Source organism: Schistocerca cancellata, chromosome 7 (assembly GCF_023864275.1).
Source record: "Schistocerca cancellata isolate TAMUIC-IGC-003103 chromosome 7, iqSchCanc2.1, whole genome shotgun sequence".
Taxonomy (NCBI): Eukaryota; Metazoa; Arthropoda; class Insecta; order Orthoptera; family Acrididae; genus Schistocerca; species Schistocerca cancellata.
The window spans coordinates 310,220,574-310,241,753 of record NC_064632.1 but is presented as its reverse complement, the minus strand read 5'-3'; the positions used below and the strand labels follow the sequence as shown (position 1 = coordinate 310,241,753).

General features: G+C 44.7%; 1 protein-coding gene across 1 annotated transcript in view; it reads left to right on the top strand.

Moving 5' to 3' along the window:
• LOC126092746 (kinesin-like protein KIF26A) overlaps window positions 1-21,180 on the top strand; it is a 481,728-nt gene that overhangs the window by 306,369 nt on the left and 154,179 nt on the right. Inside the window, exon 4 of the mRNA XM_049908472.1 lies at window positions 14,133-14,385. Coding sequence (XP_049764429.1) covers window positions 14,133-14,385 — 253 coding nt within the window. The remainder of the gene's footprint in view (window positions 1-14,132; window positions 14,386-21,180) is intronic.

Sequence of the window (21,180 nt, the reverse complement as noted above, 5' to 3'; positions counted from 1 at the left end):
GATACAACCACATCCCTCCAAAAAGAACGTACTCCCGTTGAAAAGCTTTATCCACTTGAACAGGATCGCATTGTGGGCCGTTGGGAAGCTGGTGTGTCGCAGCTTTTTAGCAGAGGTCTAGGGAACGTGCCCACACCAGTTGTCTGGACGTCCGTGCAATACAGGCGCACGTCAGGATAGACGCATTGCCCTTCTTCTACCCATTGGTGCCTGAATTGGCGCCAGCACTGACGAGTAGTTACGGGACAGCACCTAAACATTCAACTGAATTCGTATAGAGCCAACGGAATCATGTCTGACGAACAGATCACGGACAGCACATTCGCGGTAATGAACGTGAATAATTATGTTTTGTGCAATGACTGTAACACATACAATGAAGTACCCAGTCGCAGACAATATATTGGGTGACGTACAGAATAATATGCCATGGTCTGGAATACATTACGACCTAATCCACCCAGCAAGTCGAATACACAACGTAGTTGTTCGGTGATCGTCAGTTTAGTCAATTGATACGACATTGCGTAGCTAAACTAAGTTTCTGCTGAATTGGTTTATCAGCTGTTCATTATAGAGATCCAAATTTTGCAAAATGACTACCCGTGTACAAAACGACTTCAACATTGAGTTTCATGAAATAGTTTGCCCTTTTTTTACTGCGCATATAAAGGGCTCCTATTATAATTGGAAACAATTAACTATCTGTTCGTAAGAAGTTGCAGGCCTTTCTGTCTGCAATCCATACTTTTTTAATGTAAAAAGATACTTAATTTAAATTTCTAGAAACCAACCAAAACTTACTGGAGTAATGCCTATTGCAACTTTTCAAAGACCGAATGGAGTTACTTTCTAAAACTAAGAAAAAAGTTGAAATTCACCTTTCCATCCATACGGCAACTAAGTTCTCAGTCACAACAAAAACTTAGGACCTTATCCTCCTGACGTTTCGGAAATGCAAAAGTATAAAGCTAGCCTTTGTCAGGATTCTCCGTCGGAATATCATATGGATGAAACAAACTTTATTTGCACAAGTAAATAAATAAACCAACGTACACGAAACATAGCGCAGTTACGCAACATATATAAAAATGTACACACCAATAAACAGTATTTTCTGAGATACGTGCGTTGTTTGTACGTTAACAGGAACAATTCCGAAAAGAGATTCACAAATTGCCTAAACCTTGATGCCATGCATACCTTGCGACACTGCAATTTCTGCGTTTCCACATAGTAGAATTTCACAAATATATTTCATGCTGGTAAAATTCCAAGCCCTCAAGAACTTGCATGTCCTGAGACAATGTGAATTTAGACCTTCAACCTGGAAGTGCAAGGGACAAACAAACTCGGGTTTCGAAATTACAGCCAGCGTTGGCGCCAGTGTGTGGTCGACTTGTCGCTATTCGCCTCCACGCCCTTTGATGTTTGATCAAAGTACAGACAAGCAACGGAGCCGTATCAGCATTGTGGCCAGCGGCGGTTCTAATGCTGTTTCATCGATCCTCACTTGGGAACAACACTCGTGGAGCCAACGGTGGACCAAGTGTGCGGACCCGGTCCGTAGCCAAAACCTCTCAGGCAAACAGAAGCTAAACGATGTCAAAGCGTAAGGAGGGCTATGCGTGAAGCGTTCAGTGAATTCGAATGTAAAATTCTATGTACCGACTCGATAGAAAATCCTCGGAAGTTCTGGTCTTACGTTAAATCAGTAAGTGGATCGAAACAGCATATCCAGACACTCTGGGATGATGATGACATTGAAACAGAGGATGACACGCCTAAAGCTGAAATACTAAATACCTTTTCCAAAGCTGTTTCATAGAGGAAGACCGTACCGCAGTTCCTTCTCTAAATCCTCGCACGAATGAAAAATTGGGTGACATCGAAATAAGTGTCCAAGGAATAGAAAAGCAATTGGAATCACTCAACAGAGGAAAGTCCACTGAACCTGACGAGATACCAATTCTATTCTACACAGAGTACGCGAAAGAACTTGCCCCCCTTCTAACAGCCGTGTACCGCAAGTCTCTAGAGGAACGGAAGGCTCCAAATGATTGGAAAAGAGCACAGGTTAGTCCCAGTCTTCAAGAAGGGTCGTCGAGCAGATGCGCAAAACTATAGGCCTATATCTCTGACATCGATCTGTTGTCGAATTTTAAAACATGTTTTTTGCTCGCATATCATTTCATTTCCGGAAACTCAGAATCTACTCTGTAGGAATCAACATGGATTCCGGAAACAGCGATCGTGTGAGACCCAACTCGCTTTATTTGTTCATGAGACCCAGAAAATATTAGATACAGGCTCCCAGGTAGATGCTATTTTTCTTGACTTCTGGAAGGCGTTCGATACTGTTCCGCACTGTCGCCTGATAAACAAAGTAAGAGACTACGGAATATCAGACCAGCTGTATGGCTGGATTGAAGAGTTTTTAGCAAACAGAACACAGCATGTTGTTCTCAATGGAGAGACGTCTACAGACGTTAAAGTAACGTCTGGCGTGCCACAGGGGTGTGTTATGGGACCACTGCTTTTCACAATATATATAAATGACCTAGCAGTGCCGGAAGTTCCTTGCGGCTTTTCGCGGATGATGCTGTATTATACAGAGAAGTTGCAGCATTAGAAAATTGCAGCGAAATGCAGGAAGATCTGCAGCGGATAGGCACTTGGTGCAGGGAGTGGCAACTGACCCTTAACATTGACAAATGTAATGTACTGTGAAGGATCCTTTATTGTATGATTACATGATAGCGGAACAAACACTGGTTGCAGTTACTTCTGTAAAATATCTGGGAGTATGAGTACGGAACGATTTGAAGTGGAACGATCATATAAAATTAATTGTTGGTAAGGCGGGTGCCACGTTGAGATTCATTGGGTGAGTCCTTAGAAAATGTAGTCCATCAACAAAGGAGGTGACTTACAAGACACTCGTTCGACCTATACTTGAGTATTGCTCATCAGTGTGGGGTCCATACCACGTCGGTTTGACAGAGGAGATAGAGAAGATCCAAAGAAAAGCGTCGCGTTTCGTCACAGGGTTATTTGGTAAGCTTGATAGCGTTACGGAGATGTTTAGCAAACTCAAGTGGCAGACTCTGCAAGAGAGGCGCTCTGCATCGCGGTGTAGCTTGCTGTTCAGGATTCGAGAGGGTGCGTTTCTGAATGAGGTATCGAATATATTGCTTCCCCCTACTTATACCTCCCGAGGAGATCACGAATGTAAAATTAGAGAGATTCGAGCGCACACAGAGGCTTTCCGGCAGTCGTTCTTCCCGCGAACCATACGCGACTGGAACAGGAAAGGGAGGTAATGACAGTGGCACGTAAAGTGCCCTCCGCCGCACACCGTTGGGTGGCTTGCGGAGTATAAATGTAGATGTAGATGCGAGCAGCTGTGACCGACTGAATATGACCCAGGAACGAAATCCGGGCAAATGTTCGCGTGCTTAACCAGCGGCAATTAAGACTGTCTGCTTGCAGCAGGACTAACATCACGTCTGCCTCTGGCCAAGCTGCCACTGACGCTACGACACCACCGAGCATGGCCACGCTGGTGTTGCGAAAGAGTTGACTGGAGGGTGGAATGGCACTTCATTGTCGCTGGTGACCTGCCTATTCCGTAGAGCATTCACCCACGACACACAGCTCCCATCTCAGGCCTCATGGTGTGGGGAGTCTAACTTACACGTGGCCACATTTTGTGTTTCTACATAGTAAACTAACCAGTGCTCGCTACATTGAATAGGTTGCTACTGCCATTTCTTCGAGAGCAAGGTAATGTACTTTTTCAGCAAGACAATGCACGTCCACATAGTTGCTGCGACCTGAGGTGCTCTTCTTGTTGAAAAGTAACTGCCCTGGCCAGTGAGGTCACCAGATCTTTCGCCGACTGACTATGTATTGGGCATAATGAAGCGGGAACTTACTCGATCTCCAGAGCCTGCTATTATTATCGCCGAATTCAACAAAAGGTGCAAGATGCTTGGCACAGTCTGTGGTATTCGGCATTTTCTTCTCATTTGTATGTGAAAATTCAGCTTGTATTGTCGTCCTAGCGGGTACTCGGTGTGCTGATGTGACAGTTTGGACACCCTTTGCTTCGACATGTGTGTTGCATCTGCTCTGTATTCACTATCATATATTCATACAGTGATGAGGTATCTGTCATCACTTGTGAATACTGCTGCGGTCGCAGGTTCGAATCCTGCCTCGGGCATGGATGTTTGTGATGTCCTTAGGTTAGTTAGGTTTAAGTAGTTCTAAGTTCTAGGGGACTGATGACCATAGATGTTAAGTCCCATAGTGCTCAGAGCCATTTGAACTTGTGAATAAAATGACTTTGTCCTAGAGGGTACTGCACTCTTTCCCCGGCGGTGTAGTGTACTGAGCTAGCGCGATAGAAATGCCTAGCAGTTTCCAGTGGGATACGCTACAAGAAATACGTTGTGCAACGCGGGAAGGCTTTCTATTAGAATTCTGAGGGCGAGCGTACCGAGATGAGACAAGAAACAGCCTGCAGTACTTCCGCATGCATACGTCTCACTTAATGACCATGACGGTATAATTAGGGACTCATACGGAGCCGTACTGGCAGTCGTTCCTCCAGCACGCTTTCCGTGAGCAGAATGTGAAGAGCAGGAAATGAGAATGGTGCACTATGCGCTCTGCACGACACACCGCATGGTTCCGTGCGGTGAACAAATACGTGGGATGAGGTTTATGCAGATGGTGGAGGATTAAAAAATTGAGTACCATACTACAAGCAACTGAGGGTTGGAAATGAATATGTAGTTAATTAAACAACTTTTTATTTACTTATTTATTCCTGTCCAAGACATTACACAACAGGAAAAATAAAATTATTAAGTAAAATTTCAATCTACATCATACTCCGAAATTCACCTGACTGTGTGGTGGAGGCTACTTTTGGTACCACTAACTGGTCCCAGCCCCCTTCCCTTTTCCAATCCCGAATGTTGCGTGAGATCATTGTCAGCAAGCCTCTACGTCGTTGTCGGATCGCGCGACGTATGTGGGAGGAAGTAATATGTTGTCCGCATGTTCTCGGAAAATGCTCACTGGAAATTTCAATAACAAAACCTCTTCGTGATGACAACGCATCTCTTGTAACGGCTGCCATTGGAGTTTGAGCATCTCTGTAATACTCTCGCGCAGGCTAAACGATCTTTTGACGAAACGTGTAAGTAGGCTGTTTAGGTTTTCTTATTGGTAACGCCACGTAGCGCTCTGTATGAAAAATCACTGGCTGTGCTGTGTGCAGTCTGTGGCTAGTTTGCATTGTTGTCTGCCATTGTAGTGTTGGGCAGATGGATGTGAACAGCGCGTAGCGTTGCGCAGTTGGAGGTGAGCCGTCATCAGTGGTGGATGTGGGGAGAGAGATGGCGGAGTTGTGAAATTTGTAAGACTGGATGTCATGAACTGCTATATACATTATGACTTTTGAACACTATTGAGGTAAATACATTGTTTGTGCTCTATCAAAATCTTTAATTTGCTGACTATGCCTATCAGTAGTTAGTGCCTTCTGTAGTTTGAATCTTTTATTTAGCTGGCAGTAGTGGCTCTCGCTGTATTGCAGTAGTTCGAGTAACCAAGATTTTTGTGAGGTAAGTGATTTGTGAAACGTATAGGTTAATGTTAGTCAGGGCCATTCTTTTGTAGAGATTTTTGATAGTCAGATTGCGTTGCGCTAAAAATATTGTGTGTCACTTTAGTGAATGTTTGAGTACGTTCAGTTTTGCTCAGCTGTTTGAAAAGCAAATAATGTAAGAGATTTATCAGCACAGTAATTCAGAAATTGTTCTAAGGGGATGTTTCAAACGTACCACTCTTCCTTGGATCTTCTCTGTCTCTCCTATCAGGTAAGGGTCCCAGATTGATGAATAATACTGAAGAACCAGTCGAACAAGCGCCTTGAAAGCCACCTCACATTTCCTTAAGGTTCGTCTTATGAATCTCAGATTGACATCTGCTTTCCCTATTATTTGTATTGTGTGATCATTCCACTAAAGGTCGCTCTAGATATTTTGAGGTAGATAATGTTTCCAGCGGTTTCCCATCAATAGTGTAGTCGTGCAGTAATGGATTTATTTTCCTGTGTACAATATGTTACATTTGTTTACGTTCTGAGTCAACTGCCAGTGCCTGTACCATTCATCTATCCTCGCCAGGTCATTGTGCAAGTCGTTTCTGTACTCTGGAGTTGCTACTTTGTTACAGACTATTGGGTCATGTATGAACAATTTTAAAGAGCTCCCGACGCTTTCTAGTAGATAATTTACATAGAGTGTAAACAATAACGGTCTTATCACAATTCCTTGGGGTACCCCGGAAATTACCTTTACATCTGTCAATTTTGTTCCGTTAAAAGAGACGTGTTGATTTCTATCTGCAAACGTAAAACTTGTCTGATACTCGGTAATTTCATACGTTGTTCACTATCGGCAGTGCGCGACGGTGTCAAATGCGTTCCTGGTATCAAGAACACAGCGTCTACTTGAACGCCGTTGTCTACACCGCCATGGATCTCATGGAGGAAAGAGCGAGCTGACTTTTGTAAGATCTCTGTCTGCAGGATCCATGTTGATTTGTATGGAGAAGATTTTCGTACTCCAAAAGTTCATAATTCTTGAGCATAAAGCATCGACCATAATTCTACAACATATTGACGTGAACGATGTAGGCACCTGTCTTACGACTCTTCTTGAAAACAGGAACGACCTGCGCTTTTTTTCAGTCGCTAAATACCCTTTCTTGCTCCAATGGTCTACGATAAAATGCTGCTACAAGGGGAGCAAATTCTTCCGCATAATCTGATAGGTAGACTCAAATGGGTATCTCAACTTGTCCTGATGTCTTTCCCCCAGTAAGCGATTGTAGTTGTTTTTCTATTCCGCTACAGGTTATCTCAATATCTGCCATTTCAACGATCGAACGATCATTGAAAGGACGGACTATTTTGCGATTGTCCACTGTGATACAATTCCGGAAGACCGTATTCAGTATTTCGGCCTTCTCTCTTCCTTTTCGGTGCCCGTATGTTCACTTGAGTGAATGAATAGAGGATCTCGAACGGCTTACTGATTTTACGTAAGACCAATTCTCGGTGTTCCGCAAAAAAACGGGAAAACGCAGCAAGTAGGGAAGAGGTGGAAGATGACGAGAGATTCGCTCTTCCTTCCACGCCTGGGACCGCTGTCAGCCAGAACTACAAGGCTACTTCAAAATCCAACCTAAAAGCAGAGTTCCTATCACCGCCTAAGAAGAAAAAGTAGTTTAGCTCGGCGAAAAATCCACCAAGACTGAACGTACGTTGGATATATTCTAACACCTGCGAATGTGGTCACCAATATGAATGAGATTTTCACTCTGCAGCAGAGTGTGCGCTGATATGGAACTTCCTGGCAGATTAAAACTGTGTGCCAGACCGAGACTCGAACTCGGGGCCTTTGCCTTCGGCGGGCAAGTGCTCTACCAACTCTTTTTGATCGATGTGTTTGATCGTTGCGGACGTCACATGACATCCGGTCAAGTTCGTTTTGTTGATCTTTCCACTCAGTTTTTTTATTACAGAGGCCAACCAGCTCTCTGACCGAACACGCTGAGCTACCGTGCCGGCTATCAACTGAGCTACCCAAGCACGACTCACGCCCCGTCCTCAACAGCTTTACTTTTGCCAGTACCTCGTCTCCTACCTTCCAAACTTTACAGAAGCTCTCCTGCGAGTCCCGAGTTCGAGTCTCGGTCCGGCACACAGTTTTAATCTGACAAGAAGTTTCATATCAGCGCACACTCCGTTGCAGAGTGAGAATCTCATTCTGGAAACATCCCCCAGGCTGTGGTTAAGCCATGTCTCCGCAATATCCTTTCTTTCAGGAGTGCTAGTTCTGCAGGTTCGCAGGGGAGCTTCTGTAAAGTTTGGAAGGTAGGAGACGAGGTACTGGCAGAAGTAAAGCTGTGAGGACGGGGCGTGAGTCGTGCTTGTACCCTCAGTTGGTAGAGCACTTACCCGCGAAAAGGCAAAGGTCCCGAGTTCGAGTCTCGGTCCGGCACACAGTTTTAATCTGCCAGGTGGTCACCAATACATTGGGCAAACACAGCGTTATATTTCGATGCGGCGCGAGGAGCACTTCATCAGGAATGTATCACTGAGGCACAAAGAGAAGTCAGCGATAGCGGAGCATAGCATCAAGGAAGACCATACCTTTGACTTTGGGAACACCAAGGTACGCCGAGTAGCTGACCATTGGGACAGCACTATAAAGGAATCTACTGAAATAAGGATTCACGGGAATCTCGTTAATAGTGGCGAAGGGTACCAACTGAGTACGTCATGGGATCCCGCGTTAGCAGCAATACGTACCCAGCGCAATCCAGCAGGCAAGACGCACCCGGAATGCCCTGACAGAGATGCAGATGGCGCATCCGGAATGCCCTAGCAGAGATGCGAACGGCGCGTCGACTACCCCCACCACTGAACCTCATCCTCACCCCGCTCGCCGGCCAGAGAGCGCTCGGCTACCCGTAGCCAGGTGGAGGGGGGTACAGCGCTAGTATAAATATTAGGGGAGAGTTGCCTAAATTGTACCACTTTTCGGATTTTATTTATTATAACGTATATAGTAAGTTACAGAATCATGTAAACAATACCATCCTGAACTGAAGCACGTTGTTCTTGTCTGATTTAAAGAAAGGAAATCCCGAGAAAAATAAAGATATTACACTTAATTTTCTAAACATCTGAAAGTGGTACAAACTAGGAATCTGGTTTCCTAACTTGTACCAGTAGGTGCATTAATGGTACCACCCTTACAAAGATGCCCCTTAGCTTGAAGGTATGTACTAGCTTAAGGGAATGTTCCACGTTTTAGTTCTGCATTACTAGCTACAAGCATTAAAATATAACTTTTTCGCTCCTTTACCTACTCCTGCACACTTTTCATTTAAGGCACAATTTTCATTTCAAGCATTTGCTCCTTTTTTTTCCATGCGATCTTCCTAGCAGAACTTTTAAATCCAATCCTCTTTTTTACGAACGAGTTTCTGAGGTTACTTACCAGCAGTCTCAAAACCACTTCCTTTTCACAGGTGAAACTGTAGTTCTAGATTCTTCTCCTTTGATTCGAAAATGGTTCTGAGTACTATGGGACTTAACATCTGAGGTCATTAGTCCCCTAGAACTTAGAACTACTTAAACCTAACTAAGCTAAGGACATCACACACATCCATGCCCGAGGCAGGATTCGAACCTGCGACCGTAGCGGTCGCGCGGTTCCAGACTGTAGCGCCTAGAACCGCTCCTCCACATTGGCCGGCTCTCCTTTGATTCGCTTGACTTCTATTTTTTTGCGCCGGCTACTCGTCAGTTCACAGGCGGTTTGGTTGCGCCTTGAATTTTTGCTTGAAGCTTCCATCATTTCCCTCGGATTCGGTGATATTTCTTGGATGGACACCTTTAGCCTACTTTTTGTCTCCCACGGGTTCTTCTGCATTGAAATTAGAGGGAAATGCGTTTCGTTCTGCAGTGTCGAACATTAGTTTTCTTACGCCAGACATGATTAAACTGAACATCATCTCTTAAGATATAAGAACATGTTCGTCCAATTCGTTTTCAGCTTCGTTAGAAAACACTATACTGTCGCCGAAACTTTTTAAATCCCTTTTTGCATTTTTGTGCCTCTCAGTCGTTGCCTTTGTCACATTTTATATGCTTGCACATTCATTTAATCCATGATTCCCATTTAGAGATACTGTTACAGTTGAATGCTTTTCATCTGACGTCCACTTTCTGTAACACCTTTCTGTTGCCATGGTGTAGTAAAATATAATTATTTAATTAATTACTTAGCAGGTAGAACGTATTAGAAAATACAGCACACTGTTATAAACATTACGTTGTACTGACAGTGTTAAAATAATTTTTAAAGCTCATGACACGAGCAACTTTCTTAACTTGTAACGGTACAATATTGGAAACTTAGAGCTATACATTTTAGCCAACGTCGTCATTCTCTCTTTGTTAGTTTCCTACAAACGAACTACAACGAATACAGGCTCATGTCTCTCTAAAAACTAAAGTTATTCCATGTGAATTCACCCATAAATAAAACATTACGTTGCCACTTACCTCATAATAGCAATTCTCTTCACCATGTGCAAAAGAAGTTAGATACAAACTACAATAAAATCAATGCTGCCTTCAGATGATCTGATCCTCAAGACACAAAACTCACAGCTGACAATATGGTTCCAAGAAGCACGCTGACGTAATTAAACGTCGGACAGTACAAGAGGTAGGAATTTTATAGCTGTGGTACAAATTAGTATGCCACACAATACAGGCAACTCTCCTCTACGGCTTCCGCAGTATCTCGACACTTCGCCAGAAGATTATAAGTATGTGACACTATTCGGAACGTCGTGGTATTTGTACACCGCCACCCAGCTGAAAACTCGCGAACTTTTCGTCAGTAGCATACTCTGGGAAAGTCTACTTTCACACACATTAAATAACACTATGACACTCAGGTGGTAATGACAGTGGTGTTCACCAAGGTCTTCGGGTGTTCAAATTCCAAAATAAGTGCAAAAATTAGCAACCTGAATAGCCTCGTCATCTGCTATAATCAAGTCGACCAAGATGCATGGTTCATCCAGCAAGTGGGGTGGAACTTGTAGTTTTCCACATTTACAGCGTAGCAATGAGCCCATTTTCTCCGACTCTTGTTTACTCCGGAATACGCCCTTTATTATGTGGGTCAGGGCTTTCCAAGTAGTTTAAGGGAGTTCGAAATTCCCGAAAAACTCCTGCTTTGCGTTGTTCCGTAAGCCTACTGGGTATGAGTTCCGCCACATTTCTACTTGGCTTTTATTAGATGTTAGTGAGGTTACTTTGGCTGATTGTAAAGCAGTCTTTCTTGTCTCTTTCTGTCTTTGCGGCAGAGGAATATGCACGAACGTAGCGTGTCTGAGCTCTGTCTCTTGCATTTGTTTTTCGACCTCCACAGGCGTCCTTCTCCATACTACTGGGACAGTTATGCCCGTAAGCTGATAGACTTGATTTACAGGGATAGGGCTAAGTTATTCTGTAATGATACGTCCTGTCTCGTTCAAGGCAACATCCACTTGTTTTGCATGACTAGTTTTTCGCCAGACTAGAGCCGCTATTTCCGCGGCGGAAAAGCGCAGTCAGAACAGACGTACGAAGGACTGTGTGCTGCGCTCTCAATATCCTGTTTTTCAACTTTCGTATTATGTAGTTCCGTCTAAAGGCAGCCTTGAAATGTACCCTTATTCCGGCCGCCTAGTTCCTTTGTGGCACTCTCACCGTGTTCCTTATAGGCAAGGGTTCGATCAAGCTTGACTCCCACCTATTTGGTGTCAGCGCAAAGCGAATGGCGATGTCCTTTGATTGTTACATTAAGTTCTCTCTTTGCCTCTTTCTTCTCCTTTTTTTAAGTAAGAAATATTACGGTCGCCTCTAGAAAAATCAACCTCGACAGTTAACACAAAGTTCAACAATGGTCGGAGTTGGCTAGGTCGCGAATCACGCTTAAATTTATTTATTTATTTTTATGCCATCACATGTGCTGTTTGCCGTCTACCGCCTAAGGCAAAACGTACTAACCACTACAGAAAAGAGGAAATTATGCTGTAATTCCAGACTGGAGCCTCTCTTAGTACATGAATTATAGCAAGATACGAGGACGTGCTGGAAAGTAATGCCTATGAAATTTTTATGCTTTTTCTTAATATCGTCTGAGGTATTACATGTCATGCATATTATTCGGTCATCTTTCCCGCTTTGCTGACATAGGTGCAGCCCTCTGCCGCTAGGGGCCCCCGAATTATAACTTGTAACATGGTGGTGTGTAACGTTAACTACGAGTATGTCGGTTCGCGAGAAACAGCTCAGAATGCTGAAAGCACGAATTCCAAGAGTTCATCCGCACACGGAGCGTCCTCTACCACACACGAGCGCCGCGACATCTGCAGCAATCTGACGCATTGGGTTCACTGTCATCAATCATCCAACATACAGTGATTTGGCTCCATCCGATTTTCAGCTGTTTCAAAAATTTAAAGAGCACCTTCGAGGACTTTGCTTTGATATGAAGCGGTGGAAGCAGTGGTGAGGTTGTGGTTACGTCAACAAAGTCAAACATCTACTGTGACGGTGTCAACAAGCTGGTCTCTCGTTGGGAGAAACGTGTTCGTCTCCAGGGTGACTATGTTGAGGAATAAATATAATGTTATGAAAAGGATAGATTGATACTTACCATGTAGTCAAAGATAGGCACAACAAAAGACTGTCAAACAAGAAAGCTTTCAGGAAAAAAGGCCTTCATCCGAATCAGACAACATACACACTCACACACACAAACGCAACTCACACACACGTGACCAGTCTCTGACTGCCGAGGCCAGACTCTGTGGATTCCAAACCGGCTATGCACAGCTAATAGCTGTAATTTTTACGACATATTCCTAAGAACCCAATCTCGGACGACCTTGAAAATTTTCTTGACAGCAAAAAAATACCTCTGAGCACTATGGGACTTAACATCTGAGGTCATCAGTCCCCTAGAACTTAGAACTACTTAAACCTAACTAACTTAAGGACATCACACACATCCATGCCCGAGGCAGGATTCGAACCTGCGACCGTAGCAGTCGCGCGGGTCCAGACTGAAGCGCCTAGAACCGCTCGGCCACTCCGGCCGGCACACAAGTTCAAACTTGCTCTACTTGCACACGTAAAATACGCACGTAAAATACTTTGTTAGAAGTAAAAGCAGTTTATAAAGTAACGTATCACGGAATAAAATGCTGTAAAGTGTCAGCGTTATCATCAGAAGGCTTTTGGGAACTCCATGTTGTAGCACAGAACCACACGTACAATTTTTGTGCACCTAAAATCCGGTCAGAGATGTAAAATTAGTTTTGCGTTATTTCAATTTCACATAACTAAATTATCAAAATTTTACTGACCCATAAAGCTCTTATCAGATGAGTGACATGCCCTGCTGTAAGGGAATCAGCGGAAAATACTCCTATCGGAGCACAAGAAAGACGAATATGCCCCAGTTAAAAGGACTCTGACTGAAAAGTGAGGTACTAGCTGCCTCGTTCCACCGCCCTCAGCACCTTTACAAATTTTCCGACAAATTCTGGCATGTGTACATGTTCGCGCTTTTTTATGCTGACAGGGAAGATGGTAGAGGCAGTGTGAAAGAGACGGAAAAGTAATAAATACTGGGAGACAGCAGACTGTGGTATAGAAAGAGCGGAGGGGACAGTGGCAGTGTGAGAAAAAGAAAGGAACAGAGACCCAGTGGAACGTAGTTCACAGCGACAGAACAGTGCTTGGAAAACAGTGAAGGAGGCAGTATCAGTGCGAGAGGAATAAAGAGAAGGAGAAAGTGGAAATTGCTGTGAACCAGTGATAATGAGAGACAGACACTATGACAAAGACAGACGAGAAGAGAGAGATAGGGACAGTGGGAAAGAATGAATGACATAGTAGCGGTAAGAGAAAGCAAGAGAGGGATAATGAGAGTGAGAGGAGACAACAGAAGTACTAGGACTGCACGAAGGAGACTGTGGCTGTGAGACAGGAGACAGGCACAGAGAGACAGAAAGAGATAATGGTAATGAATTGGGCTGAATCAGTCAGCGAGACCGGCCAATTGCGTGTTTATGAATATGAGCGGGTTACAGTTAGAGGAACTTGTAGGAGTGAGAGATGAGTTGCATGTTAAAAAGAGCGCAAGTAAGTTTTACATGCCAAAATATTTGGGAAAATTGTAAAAGTTCTGAAGAAGGGAGGATGAGACAGCTGGTGCCAAATTTTTCAGTCAGAATCTTAAAGAGGAGTATATTCGCCTTTTTTGTGCGCTGACAGTAGCATTTTTCCTCTTTGAAGAAATTTGTGGCCTCTGATCCTCGCCAAATTGTGGCGATTATCAAGTATGGAGATAACAGTGCAATGTCTGCTAGGGGGTGACTAATTTTTTGTCCGCCGCGCTTATAGTGAATATAGGTATTTGCAGGAGAACAAGCCTTTATGATGGTCAGCCAATGTACACGTTTGCTTGCAGGGCGGCGCAGCGGCTGTCGCATTCGCGCTACTCGCACCACCACGGCCACCACCACCAGCAACAGCAGCAACAGCTGCAGCAGCAGCTGCAGCAGTTCCATCAGCAGCAACTACAGCAGCAGCAGCAACAACAACAGCAACAGCAGCAGGCGGCGGCCACCAGCTTCTACGAGGCGCTCCGACGGTCCCCACCACCGCTTCCAGCCGCGCTACTGCGCAGGCTCGGGGCCAAAGAGGCCCCAGCTGTCGGGAAGGTAAGCACGGCATAGCCTGTTCATATAAAATGCGCTTGCAGGGGATGCACAAAAATATGGACAAACCAAAAACACAATTCATTGGTTCAAATGGCTCTGAGCAATATGGGACTTAACATCTCAGGTCATCAGTCCCCTAGAACTTAGAACTACTTAAAACTAACTAACCTAAGGACATCACACACATCCATGCCCGAGGCAGGATTCGAACCTGCCACCGTAGCGGTCGCGCGGTTCCAGACTGAAGCGCCTGCAACCGTTCGGCCACACGGCCCACAATTCATTACTGTGCCTGCCGGCCGTTGTGGCCGAGCGGTTCTAGGCGCTTCAGTCCGATACCGCGCTGCTGCTACGGTCACAGGTTCGAATCCTGCCTCGGGCATGGATGTGTGTGATGTCTTTAGGTTATTTAAGTTTAAGTAGTTCTAAGTTCTAGGGGACTGATGACCTGAGATGTTAAGTCCCATAGTGCTCAGAGCTATTTAATTACTGTGCCTAAGCCGGTGTAGGGAAGCCATTGTCATTCAAAACCGCTTCCATTCGTCTCGTAATGGATAAATACAAGTTCTTTATGGTTTTCAAGGTAATATTATACCATTCTTCCTGAAAAATGTGGAAAGCTCAGGTATATAGCGATAACGCACCCTTCTCCTCAAAGTAGACCATAAAGGCTCAATAATATTGACACCTGATGACCAGAGGAGAGGAGATAATTCATCCTTCAACTCACAAAACCAGTACAGGAGGATGCAAGCTGTGTGGTCCCTGTCGTCTTGAAACACAGCATGACCATAGGGAAACAAAAATAGTACAGTTGGATGGACCTTGAAAGACAAAACGGTCACATAATCCTTGGCAATAATGCGACCATACGCAATAAACATGGGATGCATCCTATACCACCTTATGACTGCCAAAATCGTCACCAACGCCCGCCGTCCTCCACTCTTGAGAAGTAAACTCGGCCAGGAGTTGGAAATAATGTGAAAAAGACACTTCCATTGTTTCATAGTCGAGGTTTTATGGCTCTGGCAGCACGCTTTCTTATTACCAGTGTTTGCATAACTCAATAGTGGTTTCGGAATCCCAGCTCACCCTGCGGTTCTCTGCTTGTGGCGCTCGCTTGGGGCTCACATGGTTCGCAAGTGCAACATTCAGTTCTGCGATGACTTTCGCAGCTGTCGTCCTTTTACTTTTCGTCAAAATCCTTTTCAAAAAATGGTTCAAATGGCTCTGAGCACTGTAGGACTTAACTTCTGAGTTCATCAGTCCCCTAGAGCTTAGAACTACTTAAACCTAACTAACCTAAGGACAATACACACATCCATGCCCGAGGCAGGATTCGAACCTGCGACCGTAGCGGTCCCGCGGTTCCAGACTGTAGCGCCTAGAACCCCTCGGTCACACCGGCCGGCAGAATCTTTTTCAGTGACTGTCCGTCACGATCATTCAACATACACGTTTATGACGTTTTGATTTAGCGGATGATATTTTCCCGCTTTTCCTGTATGCAGTATAATTCTTCGATAAGGTGCCTCTTGAAACATCAAACACTTCGACTGTCCTGGTTAGGTTAGCACCCATCATACGGGCTTCAACAATTTACTAAAGGTAGAATTCACTGATCTGCGACATAATGCACTCAGAACTACAAAGACACTGTTCTGACAACGACTGACACTTGCAATGTGTTGAGGACACTGCAAAGATATCGTCTGTCTTCACATGTCCATAATTGAAACGGACAACTTTGGACGTCAGCTAGTAAAATATATCTTAAAAAAATGACGAAATTCCTCCAGCTGTGTTAAGGTGTTGGTTTTATTGGAACTACTTTCGATGTTGTTACATCATCATCTTCAGGCCTATACTTGTTGACAGCAACCGTGTGTGTCTATCACTAGTAGTCAGTGGTGAGATAGGTGTGTTCCATGCGGAAGGCAGGTAGTAGCTGATATGTAGTCTGTGGTCAATTGCAACAGCGCAACCTGCAGTCTTGGGTAGCAGTTGCGTTTATAATCAAGCAAACATCCTCTGGGTGTTACATATTTTTGTCCAACTCCTGGAGCTGCTGGGAATTAAAGCGTCTCGTGGTGTACACCAACCAATATCAACACAATTACCTGGTGTAATGAATAATCCTTGAGATTTATGGCATGTAGCCTGTCTTTTGGCTATCCTCGGAGCGAGACGATTGAATGAGTACAGTTTTTAATATTTTTTGTTTTTCTTTAACTCCATTTACAGCCCCCCGTGGCGTCGGACTGGCAGATATGAAATTACCACTCTTCAGCCACTGCGTTAAAATATTTACAATTTAACAACTCAAATATTTTTTTACAAGATGATGTTCATGGAAAGTAAATTCTCTTTGTTATGAGCATGATATGATGTGGGCTTTTTGTAGTTACTGAGATGTGGGAAGTATTGGGAAGGGTATTATTTGCAAAACTGTAAGATTATCATATCCTCGGATACCTCAGACGTCACCCTACATTTTTATTAATACATAAATAATTCAGATTCTTTATATGTAAACGAATATCAGAATATATCACTGGACGCAGTGCCACATAGATGTAGCAGTTTGATTATAAAAGTACCATTAAGTGAAGGAATTGTTCAGAAGAACATTACGCCTGTGTGACGATCACGAGAAATAGGCATGCTTTGTTGCATGCTGTTCATGTGATCACAGCGTGGAACGCAGGCAGAGGCAACCATTTGAAGGGATGGCACTTCAGTGTGAGTCGGACAGCAGCAGTTAGAGGACAGACTTGGTTATAGATGTTGTGGGAGCACAAGCAGAGAACTAATAAAATTAACATTTGGGAGAGAATGTTGAGGGTACAAGAACGACAAAAATGTTAAATGTAGAATAATTAGAAAGGTACAGAAGTTACTTCAGTGTTCAAAGAAGGCTCTAACATGATTGTCCAAAGATGTGCAATCGGCAGTAGTTCTGTTCATAACAGTTGAGGCTGAGAAGCAAAGTGAACAACAATAATTTACAAATAGAAAAGGGCCTAGTGCTGTGGCGACTAGTGCAACGCCGGCCGAGGTGGCCGAGCGGTTCTAGGCGCTACAATCTGGAACCGCGCGACCGCTACGGTCGCAGGTTGGAATCCTGCCTCGGGCATGGATGTGGGTGATGTCCTTAGGTTAGTTAGGTTTACGTAGTTCTTAGTTCTAAGGAACTGATGACCTCAGAAGTTAAGTTCCATAGTGCTCAGAGCCATTTGAACCATTTTTGACTAGTGCAACAGGCGCCAAAGGCTACCAGCACAACATACATCAAGGTGGCAGTACTTGCAGTCCGCGCGAGGCGGATATTCAGTCCACCCAGCTTACCAGCAGCTCAACACAAGGCGACAGCAGCAGCTGCAAGGCGCGCGAGCGCGGCCCCGAACAGCGCGCGCAGCTGAACTATTTCCTGTCTCTGGCAAAAGTACATTTGAGCCAATAAAACAGAAGTGTCATTCCCCAAGCCGACTATTGAAGACCGCGCCAGCACTTCGAGCCGAATCGGGAACACCTTGCCTAGACGACGCGCTACCACGCTCAGCTTCTCTACTCTCCTCCGTCACCATGAAGTGGGACTTAACCAACTGGACGCCGCCTAGGGGAGAGGACTTGATATTCTGTTGTTGCTACATCTAACACCTTTTGAAAATGACGGACTTAGTGGCATTATAACAAACTTCATTCGTACAGACTAAAAGATTCATCCTGTGACTGGTATTTCTGGAACTCAGTTTATTTGAGCTTTCACTCAGTGAAGAATGTTTCTTTGTCTTTTCCTTCAGAAGTTAGTTACTGTGTTAATGCCAGACATGTGAAGCTATTTCTAGTGTTGCAAATAAAACTGTTTAACAGTATACCTGGTGAACGTTTCTTTTGATATAAAGGGACAAATCGGGTTTTGAGTTTCTTCTTTAATTTAATCATCTTCACACAAAAACCAGAGCACGAAAATTTACAGTGACGTCACCATGAAAGGAGTGACACATTCAAGCAGGGTTCGCCGCCAGGTTGCAGGTAAAACAGAGCACGTCACTGGCGACCTCTGCGCCGGCCTCTGTGCTCAGGGCCATTTGAACCTTTTTTTTTCTTTTTTTTTTTTTGGCGACCTCTGAAAAGTATCACTTCAAATACAGAAGACAGATCGAAACGCACTTTAACATAAAAACTATGGATTCATTACTCAAGAATATATACACTGCATTTCACAATTCTTTCGCGAATGCCCGTCCACACACGACACGTGTCTATATGAACTGTCTGGGTGATTTTGAGGTACTCCAGTGGCCGGCAAGGCACCCAGGTCTGTCCTCGATAGGACGTGTTGGACTACCACAGACGGCAACTCCATCCCGCTGCTATTATCCAGGATATCAGTGGACAGTTACAACAACTGAGGGCCAGCTTGCCTTGTGAGAGGATACAATGGCTTTATGACACCACTCTCAACCGAATCAGTGCATGCATCCAACCCAGGAGGGCGCTAGTCCAAACTGGTAAGTGGGGTCATACTGCCAGCTCTTTGTAAATTTGACTCGATATTATAATCACCGAAATAAAATCACATGCCCTCTTTACCCATTTAGTTTCATTTCGTTTCCTCCTCTCCTTTTGGGTTCCTCACGTTTTTTGTCAGGCAGTGTACATTGGGAAGTAGGTTCTAACTGACAGGTGGCGTGGCGTGTTGGAGACAAGTGGGATGCCTGCTGCTGGTTAAAGATGTCGTGGTTTCGAGCCTTCATTTGAGGTTGTATGAGGCGGGAACTATAGAGTAGATTGTGACTGTATGAAAGGAATAGGCTCATAGGAGAAAGTAGCTGGGAAACGACATGGAGAGTTTGGAGACGGATTCAAGGTGAGACGTGTTGACAGAGATGCGGCAGCAGTTCAGGGCTTTCAAAGACAATGCAGGTATGAGAGGCAGAGGTGTTCTAGGCATAAGGGAAGGTGTGAGACCTAATGAGCTGTTAGGTGACAGTACGTAGTCGGATATGCAAATTGAGGCAAAATGCGTGTCGTTCCAAGATTTGGAGGGTGTGAAAAAATTTAAAAGTCCAGCCTATACTGGCATAGGCGACTCTGGGGCAGATGTAGATTTTATACGTACCGGTATCGATGATGATCATGAGATTTAATCCCCATGTTCGGTCGGTTTAGTTTTAGAGTCCGCAGCTCGTGGGCTACTGGCTAGAGTTGCTGCCTCTGGATCACGAGGTTCTAGGTTCGATTCCCGGCCGGGTCGGGGATTTTCTCCCCCCGGGGACTGTAAGTTTGTGTTGTGCTCATTATTTCACCATCATTCGGGAAAATGGGAGACTGGACTGTGAAAAGTTTGGTAATTTATATGGGCGCTGATGACCGTGTTGTTGAGCGCCCCACAAACCATCATCGGTAGTTTCAGTGGTTTATGGGTTTTATCCTGTATAGCTCCACGTTATGTGACGGTTCCACACACGGTTTTTATCGAGTGTTAGTCCAAAATAATTTAGCGTTTTTGTAAGGGGACTTCAAAAAGTAAGTTCCCTATTACTGGTTCAGGCCAAGTAACTTTTATTGACTGCAGCACTACACTTCAGAGTGACACAAATGGTATTGTGTTCCAACACAGACACCAACTCTCTGTAAAGAATGGACACTATGTCCAACCAGTCGTTCAGTTCCTCGACGACAAAAACCCGCTCCTAGATCACAGGGCCATTCGACAACAGTCGTGCGAATATTTTCATCGTTGGAAAATATCCTTTACCCGAGATAGTCTATCACCTTTCCCAAAAGATGGAAATTGCATTGGGCAAGTTCTGCTTACTCCTTCCGTATGTGCGCCTTGTTAGGGGTGCCTTCGAATAGGACTTCATTTTTATGGATGACAGAGCGCGACCGCATCGAACAGCTTAGGTGAAGGAGTTCTTGGAACGAGAGGATATTCAGAGATTGGGCTGGCCTACCTGTCCCCCGACCTATATTCCATTGAGCATGTATGGAATGCGTTGGGAGACGTATTGCAATATGTCGAGATGCGCCAACTTCCATCCAGAGGTTGTCAACCGCACTGGTCGAAGATTGGAACGCTCTACCACGACAACTCCTTACCAAACATGCAGCCAGCATGACCGCACGCTGCAGAACATGCTTTGCCATCCGTGGTCATCACACAACCTATTAATAACCTTCTCCCGCCGTTTATAATGTCTAGGAGACCATTATGAATCGCGAAGACTTCGGTGTAATTACACTCCTGGAAATTGAAATACGAACACCGTGAATTCATTGCCCCAGGAAGGGGAAACTTTATTGACACATTCCTGGGGTCAGATACATCACATGATCACACTGACAGAACCACAGGCACATAGACACAGGCAACAGAGCATGCACAATGTCGGCACTAGTACAGTGTATATCCACCTTTCGCAGCAATGCAGGCTGCTATTCTCCCATGGAGACGATCGTAGAGATGCTGGATGTAGTCCTGTGGAACGGCTTGCCATGCCATTTCCAGCTGGCGCATCGGTTGGACCAGCGTTCGTGCTGGACGTGCAGACCGCGTGAGACGACGCTTCATCCAGTCCCAAACATGCTCAATGGGGGACAGATCCGGAGATCTTGCTGGCCAGGGTAGTTGACTTACACCTTCTAGAGCACGTTGGGTGGCACGGGGTACATGCGGACGTGCATTGTCCTGTTGGAACAGCAAGTTCCCTTGCCGGTCTAGGAATGGTAGAACGATGGGTTCGATGACGGTTTGGATGTACCGTGCACTATTCAGTGTCCCCT